The sequence below is a fragment of the Etheostoma spectabile genome, chromosome 3 (genome assembly GCF_008692095.1).
Source record: "Etheostoma spectabile isolate EspeVRDwgs_2016 chromosome 3, UIUC_Espe_1.0, whole genome shotgun sequence".
In the NCBI taxonomy this organism is placed as follows: domain Eukaryota; kingdom Metazoa; phylum Chordata; class Actinopteri; order Perciformes; family Percidae; genus Etheostoma; species Etheostoma spectabile.
Genome location: NC_045735.1, coordinates 9,359,889 through 9,375,551, shown reverse-complemented (window position 1 = coordinate 9,375,551; position 15,663 = coordinate 9,359,889). Strand labels below are relative to the sequence as shown.

The window sequence follows — 15,663 nt, the reverse complement described above, 5'->3', positions numbered from 1 at the left end:
TCCTTCTGATAGTGACTGACCTAGACAGACATTGCCATACCTTGTGCTTCTATATGCAGTAGGTAACTGCGTGTTTTTCCGAACGTTACATTACATTGTGTTTGTTGTAGATCACCAAGGTTTCTATGCTGTGCTCAAACCTATATTGCAGACTAGAGTTCCCGCTAAATGAGAAAACTAGGATCATTTACATATTCATTCATTCTTAGTCATTTATGCTCTGCTTTATTCTGGTGACTGTGAATCAATAAAGGGCAACATAGGAAAACACCAAAATTAGGAAAACCTCATGTCAGTTATTACCAGCCAAGAACATGCAGAACATGCACTTTTAATTACATGAAGAACATGTTTGTCTCATGGTTTGTCAGCAGGACAGAGCTAACATTATGTTGAATGCATTTTATGTAAAACATGATATATCATGAGGGACATGTATGAATGTCATGCTTTAATCATCTCTTTTTTTATTTTGATGTGTTAGTCACATATCTTAAAACATCTTCACCTAAAATAACAAGACACAGAATGACTATCATGAGACCAGCAGCAGCATGAAAGAATTCCAAAAATTCCCTACTTTTTCATAGTAAGTAATTTTTTCATTCATGTAGTTAAAATGTAGAGGAATTAACTACTGATATGACATCCCTATTAAAGGAAAGTCTCAGAGTATATCTGCCACAGAAGGATGCAATTTGAGAAGTGGGATATTCTTTATAAAAGTCTTTAGGTGGGTTCAAAGGAGTACACTCAAACCACAGTGACTGCAGTTTTACAGATTCAAGCACATTCCTATCAAAGGAGGAAGTCAGTGGCTAGGTGCTTTTACATGAATCACTGGGACCCTTTGAAACAGTGGACCAAAAACACTATAAATACCCCGCAGAGCTTCTTGACCCCAATGACTGGTTTGGACAACACAGAGACAACAACAATGATAGCTTTGCTGCTGCTGGCTCTGGTCGCTCACTCCTTTGCTCTGCCTCTGCCGTCTGGGGACAAAGACAACCAACTTTTAGCAGAGGTAAGATCTGAGCCCTCTAATTCAGACGTAATTTGGTCCTGTATTCTGGCATCAAGTGGCTTTTTTTTTTACATAATCAAAGAAAAAGGACTCCACATGATCTTGAGTGGAGTAATCTACGCATGTTGTTCATACCATTATGAATGAAATTCGGCATGTGTTCTCTTTCAACAAACAGAAGTACCTCCATCGGTTCTATGGGCTTCCAGCTGGTCTCCAAGGGAGACAGAGATCATCGGGTGCATTTCAGACCAAGATCAAGGAGATGCAGAGATTCTACAAACTCAAGGTGACAAGATCTGGAAAGTAGGCTAGTTATGATCTTGTTGGTACTGTAAATGAGCAGCATTTGATGTCTCCTAATTTGGGTAGGTTTTTAATGTGATAATTGTTTGAGGAGTGATCTTTTTTCTGAACCTCATTGGTTGGTTGGTCGGTTGGTTTTGATGGTGCTGCTCTTGTGTAACGGGGGAATGTAGAAGACTGTTATTTTATGTTGGAAATAAGTGGTATTGGGTTGAGTTGTTCTACCTTTATTGCCATTATAACAACTTGTGTTAGGGACTTGCTCGTTGAGCTCATTGTGCAAGACAGATGGGACAAATTCAACACAGCATGCAAATGAAACTATATTGTATTGATACAGGTTACAGTTTTACAATGTAAGCCTTAAATAGCCTAAATAGTATTTAAATAAACTAAATACCACTAATAATTTTCTAAAAAATCAATTTGTCAAAAAAAAGCACCTTAAATGCACCATTTAAAATGACAAATTCTACAATTCTTTTGGAAACACATATTTTCTTTCCACCTCCCGCCTCTGAAGGTGACTGGGAATCTGGACGACAACACTTTGGAGCTGATGAAGCAGGCCAGATGTGGTGTCCCTGACGTCGGGGAGTACAATCACTTCCCTCGTCACCTCAAATGGCAAAACAACAATGTCACATTCAGGTGCAGTAAAATGATATGACTCAAAAAATGTGTTTACAAAGAGTGAACCATTCAGAGAGTGAACACCAGTATTCACTCATGTTCATTGTTGTCTATCCCACCCATGATGTTCCAGGATAGTGAAATACGCCAGATCTGAAGAAGTCTGATGTAGACAGAGCATCCGCCATGCATGAACGTTTGGTCTGATGTCACCCCTCATCTTTAAGAAGCTGTATAAAGGCAATCGGACATTATGATCAGTTTTGGAGAAAAGGTCATTCTGACATGTTGTATATCCCTGAATACAATAATACATTTCTACAGTGCACGCTAATCAAATGTTCTAAAGAATGACATATATGTGCATTCTGCTCAACATGTTTAAAATTTGACTCTATTCTGTAGAGCATGGAGATTTAAACCCTTTGTTAGGGCCTAATGGATTGCTCGCTCATGCCTACCCACCGGCCAAGGTCTTGGAGGAGACACTCACTTGATGAGGATGAAAATTGGACAAAAGATTCATCAGGTAAGAGACATGTAAAAATGTACAACATAAGCCCCTAAACTGTATCATATGATGATTAATGCTAAGCATCTCTTCTTTGCAGCTTACAACCTGTTTATAGTGGCGGCCCATGAGTTGGGCCACGCCCTTGGTATGTCCCACTCGCAGACGCCGGCGCCCTGATGTACCCATCTACTCATACACTACAGGCTACCCGCTGGCTGAGGATGACATTGAAGGCATTCAAGCTCTCTATGGTGGGAAAATACTGATCTGCTTTAGATTAAAAACTGATTCTAAACTCAACAACTTAAATCAAGTCAAATATAAACTGATGTTGTGCTTTTTAAAGCAATGACTTATTTTTGCACGGAAATGTGTGAACTATGCGTTGATGCCAGATGTTTGATCACAGGCCAAACCCAAACCCAAGAAAAGTGAAGCCAAAGCCTGATGCACCAAAAATGTGACCCCATGCTCAGTTTTGTGCTGTGACCGAGCTTAGAGGGGAAACGACTCTTCAAAGACAGGTGCATTAGGAGATGCATGCGTGTATAAAAGAGTTGATTACTCTGTGACCCAACAATTACTCCACATTTTGATTTGCATGTTGTCAATCTATATCGCTATGTATTTTAACACCCCCACGCTCTGTTGCAGATTCTACTGCGTCTCCATCCTCAGATGCCGGAGCCTGGCAACACTAATCAAGTCCACGTGGCCACCATCCCAACAATGGTGGCACGTACGAGAATCCAGAGAAGGATCTTGTTATCATATTTAGTGGTGGGTTATACATACTTATTTTGTGCTATTAATTATTAATTAGATAATAAATACAGTGGTGTAACTCTGTGTTTCAACAGGGATTCAGATGTGGGCTTTGAATGGATATAACCTGTGAATGGTTACCACAAGTACATACACAAACTTGGTCTTCCCAAGAAAATAAGAAAAATAGATGCAGCCGTGCACATTGGAGACACGGGAAAACTTCTCTTCACTGATGAGGATTATTGGAGGTGTGCGGTGATGAGTATCACTCAGTTTGAAGTATTTAAATCTGCAAAACAATTCTCTGTCATTCTTGGCTCATGTAATTCTGTATTCATCAACAATTTTTTGCGTTCTTTGTCACCTACAGCATGATGAGAGCAACAGGCACCATGGACAGCGGCTACCCACGATCCATTGAGGAAGATTTTCCTGGGAGGCTGACGAGGTCGACGCAGCTTCTTATCACCATGGTATAATGGAGCCTCAATTACCACATTAAAATTTTAGTTTTAGTAAAGCATGCCAAGTGTAATTATTTTCCAGGACAACCAATTACTGCTTTTCCTAAGTGATATCCCATTCTTTTTTTCTTTCAGGACTCTGTATTTCTTCCATGAACACAACAGTAGAGTACAGTTACAAATACAGGAAGGTCATTGCCATCATGAGGACCAACTCCTTTCTTAACTGCTGATGAGCTGGTCTGCAAACGACAGTGATGGCATGAAAAAATGTTGCATCATGGGACAAAACACATTTTCACAATAAACAATACTCAAATGTTAACCATGGAACACATAGGAAGATGCAGTTTATTGAATAAGCAGGGAAATGGAGACCTGCAGGGTTGACCTGATACAGTCAAAGTTTATTTTACTAGTGCTGGACACCCTGTACGTAAAAATGTAATGTGTCAGAAATAGCTGCAAAATATATATATATATATATATATATATTATAATATAATTATATATTATATATATATTATATCCTCAGATTATTGCTATTTATTTTACATCTTTATATTTGTAGTGTCTCTATGGACAGGAAGATCCTTAGCAGGTTAAGTTTCTTGTCAGTGACGGTTTAGCTGTTTTGTAAACTCATTGTTTGACTATGTGTAACTAGCATAGTATTTCAACAGAGAGTGCAGCAGTTTAATATTTTCTTGTTTGTTTTTAGATTTTTGTAAATTGTGTGAATTACAATTAAAGCAGATAAATTAAAGCTATTTCTCTTATGTTGAAGTGCTGAAGAGCTGAATGTAAAGTAATGTCCTATTTAGTGACATTTTGAGGGAGTTCAAACATACAAGATTGCATAAAAAGTAATGTCCTAAACACGGCTTATCAACTATGCCAAAGATGAGGTTTAACACTTGACATAGACGGGAATGTGGTTAAAAGAGCCTCTTACTTAATCCACATTTCTTCTGCATGTTAGCACTGACTGGCATATGGGAATTCCCTTGTCAGTTTTTTAAAAACCTTTTGATGGTTGGTTGAAATGTGTTAAATAAAATTTTTACCATACAACATATTTTGCACAAAGATATTTTATTTCAAAACTCATTATATATTTTTACAAGTCATTTGTTTGTGCGGGAAGTCAGATGGGAAGCATAATCTTAAAGCTCTGGACTCTTTCTGCCACTCAAAGGCTGCATGGTTGCATATAATACACTGCTGTAATTTCAGTTAGTCAGACTTCCTGCATGGAGCCCTCATGCAAACTATCAGATAGTATAACCTTGCAGGGTGTTATTGGCTAGAAAAAAATGAAAAATAAATGATATTACAGACCAGCATTTCAATAATCACATTGAGAATTACAGGTATGATTATATGTTTAAGGTATCAATATTCAACATGCTCCTCACACAAGAGTTTTATTCGTAGCTTTGCAAAAACACATACAGAACAAATGTACTAGTATGGGAATTACATATTACTGTGATAGGTAGGCCTGTGGCCTAGTAATGCCAACACCTAATACCTCCCTTTCAGGGAAGCTCCGCCTTCTGCCTCTGTTCGGGCATTCTGTTGCACCCAGGTAACCCCCCTGTATGTCTGGCTCCTGTAAAGGATGAGGAGTTAATATTTGTATCTCTTTTTTCCCTTCTAGCATCCCTGGCACTGTTGGCATTAGTTGGCATTAACATAATTGTTCTATTGTATTAAATTTAAAAAAAATATAATGTTAAATTTCCCCTTTAGTCAAAATAAAAAAGTCTCTGTATTTTATCATTTTGTGGGGAAGTTATGGCAATATTTAGTAATTATTTGAATATGGGGGATGGGGGATGGTGTACACCACCGCCACCACTTGCCTTGGTTACACTACCATGACACACTGGGCCACAAGTCCTCCAAACCATATGATGATATATGTTGTTTATTCCTACAAGCTAACATGACTTTATCATGCACATGTAGCTCCCCATCTTTTCCACTAGAGAGCACTCCTATCAACAGATCTACTGCATGAAGGTCCTATAACCAAAGTCCTGACAGTTTTGGGACAGGCTGAGTAAGTAAGTAATATCCAAGATATGCACTATCCTGACAGCTTTACACTGCTGAGTTGTCAGGTCTCTACACCAAGTGCCTCAATCCAATCCTGAGTTAGTTTGGAGAAAACAGAATTAGTGCATACTTCATTAAGGCAATAAATGTTGGGAAAAATCTTTTGCTCTGGCCATATTAGAGCTGAGTATACCTTTATTCATACAGACTGAGCACTGAGCCTATTAATATAGGCCCATTACACACAGTATCTTTATCCTCCAGCATATTATAACCTAAAGCCAATTATCTGAACAGAAGGTTTAGGAACATTTGAGATGATTTATACAAATTAAGAATGTGAACTGTGAGCAGCCCAGTTTTGAAAAGTCCAGTATCTCTAACTAAAGTTTGGGAAACAATGAAGCTTGAGCCAATCAGCATTATCCACAGGCCCAATCATGTGGATGTAATTACAGTGCAGTGAAGCAGTCACTTCATTTGCTTGTTTCCACAGTGTTGCGTGGTGTAGACTGGGTCACCGCTTCACAAATTCTGTGTTCATCACCGATGTTGGCTTTGAGAGTCTATAAGACGGTTTATCTGAAAGTAATGCATCTTTTACATAAGGCTTTTTTCAATCAAATGAAGATTATCGTTGTCATTTGCATTTATCTGAAATTGATATTTCCCCTTCAGCTTGTCACTTAAGTGTTGATGTGTTTTGAAAAGAAATTGTCATTTTGCTGTGGGCAATGCAAACGAGGGCAGAAACAGGACAAAGGAAACATTTAAACAAGAGAGCTTGACAAACAGCATGGGCTGAGGGAGGCTCAGTAACCAGCTGACTCCAGGCCTGTACTGAAAATCCTCCCTTCTACTGCAAAGAGCACTGGCAGTGTAAGATTTAAAGCTTTGTACTGTACTGTATGTTTATATTAGTTAGTTGATCACTTAGTCTCCTGCCCTTGGATGTGTTTTCACTCCTCTGAGAAAGTTAACTAGACAAACTCTTATCTCTAAATATTCACTGCTGACATGCTCTTGCTCCTTGGTGGTTTTAGAAATTGAGCAACTTTTGGTATTGACTTAACTTCGGGCATTTATAGAGCAGTGGAACTGAGAAACATTAAAAACATCATCACTTTTAGCCCCATGTGGATGTAAAGGTCATGTAAGTGTCCTTTTTCCCCCACCTCATTCCAGTCACAGTTGGGCACCTCTCTCTGTTCCTGCCCCATGTCAAAAGTAATTACCCTATCCGACTCCTTCAACTAGTTCAAGATGTAGCATTGAGGATTTGACCTAGAACCAAATGAAAAGAGCATGAATTCTGAATTTTAATATCGCTCCATTGGTTATACATTAGGTGGTGCAGTGATGTGGGTTTACTGATTTTCAAACTACAGCCATTCAATGCCCCCTAAGCGGAGGATTTAGATCCTGTAGCCCTAGAATAAGCTCCCTGAAGCTAGAAATATTCTCAGCCCATTTTTATTTTATGGGGACATTTCATGTTACTTATTTATTTGGATCTGTTAAATAGCACTTAAGAGTTAATACAAATGTAAAGCAAGGATAGAGAAAGTTGCAAGAGGTCAATGAAAATGGCATTTGCTGAGGAAAAAAAAGAACAAAAAAAGGTGGTGTCCTTTGAGAAAACCTTCACACAATCCAGCCCAGCAGCTCCTGATGGAAACCAGATGGAGGAGAATGACGGAGAGGGCAGCAGCCTCGGGATATATCCCTTTTCCTCCAGGGAACTCCCTCCTTACACCAACAATATGAGAAGTGTGATGCAATCCTGCAACTTCCTCACTGAGCTGATTATTGCGAGTTTGAGCAAGCCATATGGTTTAAGAGGCTTATCACATGTCAAAGATACAACAACAACTTTTATTCATATCTTTTAAACCGATTAATTGACAAACTAACATAGATGTACCCATTTTACAACATGCATGTTAGAGTGCAGGAAAGGGTGTTGTCCTTTATCTGTTTATTTTCTGTTACCTTCTGTGTACTGTTGGCCTTCTTGTCTTATTGGCCTGTTGGTATTCTTCTTTTTCCATGAATAGAAAAACTGAAGTGTTTCAAAAGCAGCCAGCGCTTTACTGAAAGGGACGCAGTCTTTGTTACTTCCTCTTGTGTAGATGCTGCTGGCATTTTAAGAAAGTCAGGGTCTGCTCTGGGTTGACCCATACGTATAAAGCTTACCAGACATGACCCAGCAGCAGATTTGACTGTGTAGTAAAAGTGAACAGCAAATCCAGAAAAAGAGTTGGCGTTGAGTTTGATGTGACAGCAGACCTCGCAGCATGCTTTTATGATTACTTTCTGTAATGTTAAAATGACATGCAACATTAGATCAAAACCAATATTGGTGTTTTGGGGAGTCTCTATGTTGTATAAACATGAATAGTCTATAGTATTTTAAGTTAAGTCATATTTTTTCCCTGACACTCAATATAAAAAAGTTTGAAATAGTAGTAGTGGTAGTTGGTCAACATACTTTGTGGTTAAATATTTCTAATTTTATAGTGCAAAAAACAAAAGCTGTTGCACTTGGTAAGAGGTCCGGCCACACTGTACAGTGTATCAGTTTTAAAAATTTCAACTGGAATGCTTATCACTTTTGTATTCACAGTTTTATCGATGAGGATGTTAAATAAAACTGCTTACTAACAATACTTTGACCAGGAAGACATAGTGTTTCCATGTCCAATTATGATTTTGTATGATTGAGCTTCTTCTTCTCGTGTAAGAAACACAGTGTAAGCCACGTCGTCAGTGAGAGAAACACGATCCAGGATTTGTCAAGGAAGTCATGCTTTTCTCACATACCTAATGTTACACGCCGTAGATATATAACAGATAACACTAGGACCTCCTTTTAGGAACAAGGTGCAGTTTGTGTTGTTTGTTGTGGTATGACACCAGAGCTGTATGAAGGGAAATAATGCACCACCTTCATTTGCAACATAAACCTGTATGGGCTATTAACATGTGGACAAGTCACACTGTCTCTGACATTAAGGAGAGACTATATTTTACAGTCTGGTTGAGTAAGATTCAGATGGGCAATTTGATGCGTGGCCTACATCAGAAACATTTTAGAATTGCTTGATCTTGAGTGAATTTGCCACCATCTGTTATACCAAAATACATAATATCTAAATACAAAATAATAAATGACAATTGTTCTTTTCCCTATATTTTACAAAACATGATGAGTTTCCAACATAAGTTTCCATCAAGGGAACAGATGTTGAATGCAGACTTGTGAACAGCTGATGGAACTGTTATTGTGTACGTGTGAGGACCTCTGTTTGCAAACTAGAAGAATCAGCATTATACAATGTCCACTGTACAGCACTACGGACCATGAGCCGGTCCTCCACATGCTGAGTCATGTTACGGTCTTTAAAATGGATGGGTCAATCTAAAGAGACTTTTATTCTTCCCGAAACGGGTTACTTTTTTGCTAATATGAGGTCTTTAAGGCACAGCAGTATTTTTGGAAAACAATGTTTTTTTATGTTTTTTTCACAACCCTAAAACAAAGCAGTGTTTGTTGGCATCCCATTGTAACAGGTTACACATATTTAGGTTGTGACAAAGAGAGAGACAAAACATTATTTGTTTGAGAGATTATGTTAGCATTTAAAGAAGCATTTGGTAAAGTCTGAAAGAAAAGTGTAGCAGAAATTCTTTCTCTACTTTTCCCTATTATTGTGCAACCCCTTGTAGGGTCCCAAAATGCTAGGTTGGTTAATACGGCATCAAATGTGGCACTGCGTTATTTACACAGACATCAAATTCAATTATGTGCATGGAACCTTGTAAATGTTGAGGATCAATTCATATGTTGCATTTTCTATTTTTTAGGCCAAATTAATTGTCAAGGATTTACTGAATGCATTTGAATGCCATGCAGCGGTACAAACTTCAACAGATGTAGTGTCTCTTTAGAAAAGCATATCTTTGTGGTCTGTGACAAGTTGAGCTGATCTTTTGTTTGTCTGAAAAACAAAACCGATGTGCTGAGCTGCAGTACGCTGACACAGTGCCTTGGTTTCTTTTGTCACGGCAGCATAACAAGCCAGAGGGCATTCAGAGCAATGATACGTCAGAATCACTGTGGTCAGATGAAAAATGTGCTACAACGCCTCTGAAAATCCATAAGTTAAGAAACACTTATTCACCCTTACATGCATTTCAGAAACCTTCACCTCTTTGTAAAAAAATAAAATAAATAAATCTTGGGTTTCAGCCTCAGAGCAGAATGGGCTTATTGTTGAAGCAACGTGAATTAGCTGCTTGGATAGCTTGATCCTCCAGAGGATCTATCCAGGGAAGGTCAAATTACATTTGTTTGATAGTTGTTCAAGCAAGATCAGAGCACTTAGTTAAGCCACCCTGGTTCTGCTTGCCTGAAATAATTATACACAGTTCAAAGCTTCGCTCTGCTTTGAAGTAATCACATCTCGGAGCAGGACCACTGCAGAGAAGCGAGTGATTACCTTTTGATTTCTTTCGCTCACATGCCTCACACTAGCCATTATGCAAACACCACGCATAAATTAAATCCTCCTTCTGCTATCGGCGTGCTTTGAAAAACAACACACAAAAAGCAGGTAGATGATGTCACTTTTTAATTCAGTAAAAGCTGAGGCAGGAATTCAATCTTGTTTAATATTGCTCAAACTTACACAAATGTGAACTGCTGTTTGTTTAGTAGCGATTACACCACATGTGCACATCAGACGTGCAAATACTATTTTTTCAGACTTCAGATAACTGAAAACATGGCCTACCTCACTCAAGGCCTCAACTGACCCAGTGTCAAATTTATCCACCTAAAAAGGGTCTCTTGTTCTCCTGATTACTGTCCCTGTTCTTATGACTGTACCGTGTTCATGTGATGACATTACTTCAAACCACAAGATGTCATGAGCAGATCAAACACATCATTTCTACATAGTCATTGCTCTGCGGATTTGAACGCGTCTGTTTTTTTACCTTCATGAGAAATGAACTTCCTGCTAGAGAACACTTTACAATTAAATGTCAAAATGTCAACATTACTGTCAAGAACTCTGTTGATTCCAGCTCTGAGAGAAACTTGTTCATCTCCACTAACTGTGAAAAATTATTAGAGGTATTCTTACAAATCGTCTTTCATGATGTTGTTGTGTTTTCTCCAAACAGAGCCGTAGACACATCATTTTTGTCACCTAGCTAGCCTGTAATGTATCATGCCGTTTGCACGTTAACACATCTTTGCATGTCCCAGACTAGACAGTGAGACATTGTTAGGAGCAAACTAAGTAGACATGGAAGTAAAGAGACATGTGAGCTGGTCGGATTCAGAGCAGCTTTCTGACTGAGTTCTCATCCACTGAAATTTCATAATTCAAAATCAGACTTTATGTTCAGAAATAAAAAGCTACAATCATTGGACCAATGTGGAAAAGAAATCCCCCACTTTTGATCTGTAACATGATTTGTTGTGCTGTTGTATTCCCTGGATGTCTTTGCGATTTTATTGCAGTTGTTGTAGTGAGCGTTTATTTCTGCGCTACTGAATGTTGCTAGGACAGTTTTTGATGGCTTGCTGGATCCTTGAATGTCATGCCAGTGCTTCGGGAGATGGACAACATACAAACACATCTGGAAATGTTTTCTGCCATTGGGTCAGTCCGTTAAGGGCTTTTCACAACCCATAAGCATTAACAGACTCAAGTGCAAGACCATTGGAGAGATCTTGGCTACTAAAGATCCTCTATATTCTTATGCTCAATGTTCAGGTTGTAACATGTAGAGCACAAATATGATGCAATCTGTGAAAACCCCTTGGCTTAGTCAGCCTTAATTTGTCTGTTTCTGGTTCTTTAAATTTAAAAGATGTGTCACAGGAAGAAGGGCATAACGTGTTCTCTGTCTCACCGGACTAAACCACAGGAGATCTGTAAGCTGCCATGACTGAAACCCAGCTCTATCTCTTCCTGTCTCCTTCCCAGTCACCTCCTTGGCAAGTTAGCAGCCCCAGTTTAGCACAGTCTTCTGCCAAACCTGCAAAAAAAAAAACTTAAAAACTGTCTGTGTATCCAGACAGTTTTAAGTAAATAAAGCAAGAATGTTTTATAGACAACATGTTGCTGAGCTGTAAAAAGTGAGTCAGTAAATACTGCATGTGTTTGTTCTCCTTTGCTGGCACACCTAAGAATTGTTTCGGCCAATTTTACGTCCCACAGGACAAACAGCAGTCATCAAACAACAAGTGTGAGAGGAGTCAATTAATTACCCATGTGATTTATATAAAGTTATATACAATTTAGTTACATACGTACACCAAGACCGGGCTCATCGAAAAACCAAAACACTAAAGGCCTAAAGCCTTCACAAATGCCAGTTCAACCGGTTTAGCCTCATACACTGGATTGGAAATTGACACAACTCTACTGACTGTGTGGGTCCCAATTTCAGCCAAATGGAGACTTGGAGGAGGTAATTTCTGATTGGCCGGCAGAAAACATTCAAAAACCCTAATGTGCAAGGCTGATCATCATCTTAGGTCCACCAAAATACTACAGGAATGCCAAGATGAAGTTGAACACACAGTGCATAACTCCACTGCCTAGTATGGAAAAGTTGTCATGTTTCAGTGTCTTGTTCAACTGGAGTTTGATTTAACAGCGGGTCAAAATAAACCCCGGTCAACCTGGTCACGGCTTGTTTTCTTGTTCTGTTATCTCAAAAACTCATTGAGCACCATGTCAAAGGGTGCATTGACCTCATATGCAAAAGTTGTACACCAAACTTGTGTCATTTTGAAGGTACATTGCCCAAACATAATGGACAAGATGTCAGATTTGGGCTGGTGGTCATTATAAAAAATTCAAGTAATAAAATGGTCATTTTAGTTGAGTTACAAGAGATCTTTGTCCTCAACAGTTACACGTTACTGGTTACTTTAAGTTTCCCACCCAGACCCTGCCGAATAAAGGATGTCTGGTTTTGGGAGACACATATAAAATGTCTGTATGGTAAATCTACAGCCAGTAAATTATTTTAGCATTAAGACTGGACACAGGGGGGACACATAAAAACAACAGGTTGTTGGGGTTTTAAATGGCCACAATGACAAGACTCCAGGAAGTTGTCCTCCTAGACAACCACAACCATTGATTCTACACACATATTATAAATGCAGTTGTTCTATTATTTAATACAAACCATATACATGTTAATTAGAGGTTTGGACAGAGCCAGGCTAACTGTTTCCCTGTTTCCAGTCTTTGTGCTAAGCTAACCAGCTGCTGGCTGTAGCTTCACATTGAACAAACAAACATGAGAATCTTCTTATCTAACTCTCGGTTAGAAAACATAAGTGTAAATACCTTACCCAAAATGTCTAACTATCCCTTTAATGGTTTCAATAAAGCATCACATTCAAAGTCAAATAAAACAGCTTAGTGGTCAACAGTTGTAAAATATTCTTCAGTGTGGATATTATGAGCAATGCACATAAGGTGTATAGTACTGGATGAAATTAAGGCCATGTTTCAAGTGCATTATATAAATTACAGCTATTTGCAACTGGAATAATTGAAAAAAGCTCTTACTATGGTCCCACTGTAAATGAAGTACATAACGTATGCATAATACTTGGTTTGATTTAGTAATGGTTCTCTACCAGTTGAGGCTTCATGTTAAGATGTAAAATAAATGTATATGTGCTGTGTAGAATGCTGTACATTTTGTTATTGTTTTTCTAAAGGTACAGCATGTATGATACTCCATTGCTCAGAGCTCATGAAGGATACTTTAAACCTTTAAGACATATTCCAAAGGCTTACCTCGGAACAGAGGTAATAGGGTGAAAGGAACACAAAAAAATAGTTTTGCTTAAGCAGATAAGGCACAGCTCTGGTATCAGGATTGTAAGGGCCAGGGTATGGTCAATCAGAACTTGGTTGTAGGAGGGTTATTTATCCCAATCAAAAGTCTTAATAGTTATTTTCGACGTAGAAATGGTGTAAGGAGAGGGGGTTTTCGAAGCCATTCATCCATCCGACAAGCACTTCTGATGGAGTACACTGGCTCCTTAAGGAGTGGTCAATTTCTACAGTCACCGTTTCACAGCACAATGCCCTCCACATTACAGTTCAGCACGTCGTTGTGTTGGACCTGACCCAGCTGCCGGTGAAACTGACCCTGTTTCTGGGTCCTCCAGCAGTAGATGCTTTGGCCCAGTGTAATACTCTTAATACTAGGCAGGTGGGTCAGCATGTTATTTGGCAAGGACACTACACCAGAGCCAGACAAATTCAGCTCTTGCAGGGAGTCTAGTCCGCTGAAAACCACAGGGTTTAGAGTCTTGAGCTTGGGGTTGTTTGAGAGATCCAGAACTTGCAGGTTCTGGAGGCCCTTAAAGCTGTACGGCTCGATCTCCTGAAGTTCATGGAGGCCACTGATGGATAAATAACCCAGATCTTTCAGCTGAGCAAAAGCTCCCTCCTTGATCTGTGTGATGGGGTTACCATCCAGATTGAGGTACCGCAGAGGAAGTCCTGCCAGCCTCGGTATGCTCAACATCCGGTTTGCTGACAAATTTAAGCTTTGAATGTGTAACACTTGCAAAGTTGTGGAGACTGAAACAAGCTTGTTATGAGACAGATCCACGCTGACAGGTTGACCATTAATTTTAGGGGCGAACACATCCATGTTGAACTCTTGGAAGCTGTTGTGGCTGAGGTCAACTTCAGCCAGAGGGAGGCTGGAGAAGCAGCTCGGGGAGAGGCTCTCCAGGTTGTTGTGGCTCAGATCCAGAGACTCCAGGTAACGCAGCTTGGATAAAGCATTGGGTGTTACCTGAAAATGGGAATGCAAGAACGAGATGAACAGAGTGAAAAATAAGAATGTAATGTAATGTATATCTGTAAGATGCTAAAATGTGAACATAACAAGTAGAGAAGACTCCTTCACCCGTAACACTGCTTTTTTACCACTTAGGGGCAGCTAAAACTACAATCTGTAAACATTACAAACAAGTATTACAACCTTATAAAGCTGATATGGCAAACCTATAACACATCCAGCAGTTAAGAAACAACATTATTATTCATTTTGAGTCAACCAATGTAACAAACTCTGTTTTGGTCTCCACCAACTCTGAGAAAAATGCCTGGTTTTAGGTTCCAAGTCCTCCACTATGGAGCTGCTAGCTGTGTCTGTTAATTATATTCAGTTAGGTTTTACAATTTCTTTTCCCTAAAAACAGCCAATGTTATACTTTTGATTGGCCAACATTAGCCACAAGTTGTGGCCAAATATGTAACACTGTAGCACCAAATCCCCATGTGAGTGTGTTGAATTACGGATGTTGTATTGGGTATACATTTTAACTTTTATGAGTAAGAATGTGTAACTTGTATAGCAAAAGGTCTACAATTGACTCTAACTACTGACCTTTGTTATAAGGTTGCTGCTGAGGTCCAAGCTTACAAGGGTGGTGTAGCCTGGACCAGCTAACATAGTGTCACTGAGCGGGCCCATGGCGTTGGAGGACAGGTCTAGGTGGGCAGTGTCCAGTGGGATGGGGATGGGCATGGTGGTGGCGGGTCCCAACCCTCGGCAGTCCACCCTGGTCAGGCTGAAGCTGTCAAACAGGCCAAAGCTTTCCACCTCACAGCGACAACCATGGTGGCAGTTCTTGACAGCGTTGGACTGGACTGAGGTCAGAAGTGACAGTCCAAGCCACAGAAGGAGTTCCATTATGCTCTGGAGAGAGTACAAACTATTTATTAACATTTAGGGCTGCACAATTATGGCCAAAATAATAATCACGATTATTTTGATCAATATTGTGATCACGATCATTTGTTGATTTTAACCAAAACAAA

The 15,663-nt window shown here is 39.3% G+C and overlaps 1 protein-coding gene and 1 pseudogene across 4 annotated transcripts in view; one reads left to right on the top strand and one right to left on the bottom strand.

The window, feature by feature from the left end:
- The first annotated feature begins 889 nt into the window (after window positions 1–889).
- On the top strand, window positions 890–4,478 carry LOC116687149 (collagenase 3-like; annotated as a pseudogene).
- Window positions 4,479–10,393: 5,915 nt separating this feature from the next.
- Window positions 10,394–15,663, bottom strand: part of tsku (tsukushi small leucine rich proteoglycan homolog (Xenopus laevis)) — a 13,174-nt gene continuing 7,904 nt past the window's right edge. For all 4 annotated transcript variants that reach the window (XM_032512333.1, XM_032512330.1, XM_032512332.1 and 1 more), the window contains exons 2-3: window positions 15,230–15,541; window positions 10,394–14,632 (exon numbers count right to left, since the gene is read on the bottom strand). In XM_032512333.1, the coding sequence (XP_032368224.1) occupies window positions 13,898–14,632; window positions 15,230–15,535 (1,041 nt within the window). In that variant the 5' untranslated portion in view covers window positions 15,536–15,541 and the 3' untranslated portion in view covers window positions 10,394–13,897. The remainder of the gene's footprint in view (window positions 14,633–15,229; window positions 15,542–15,663) is intronic.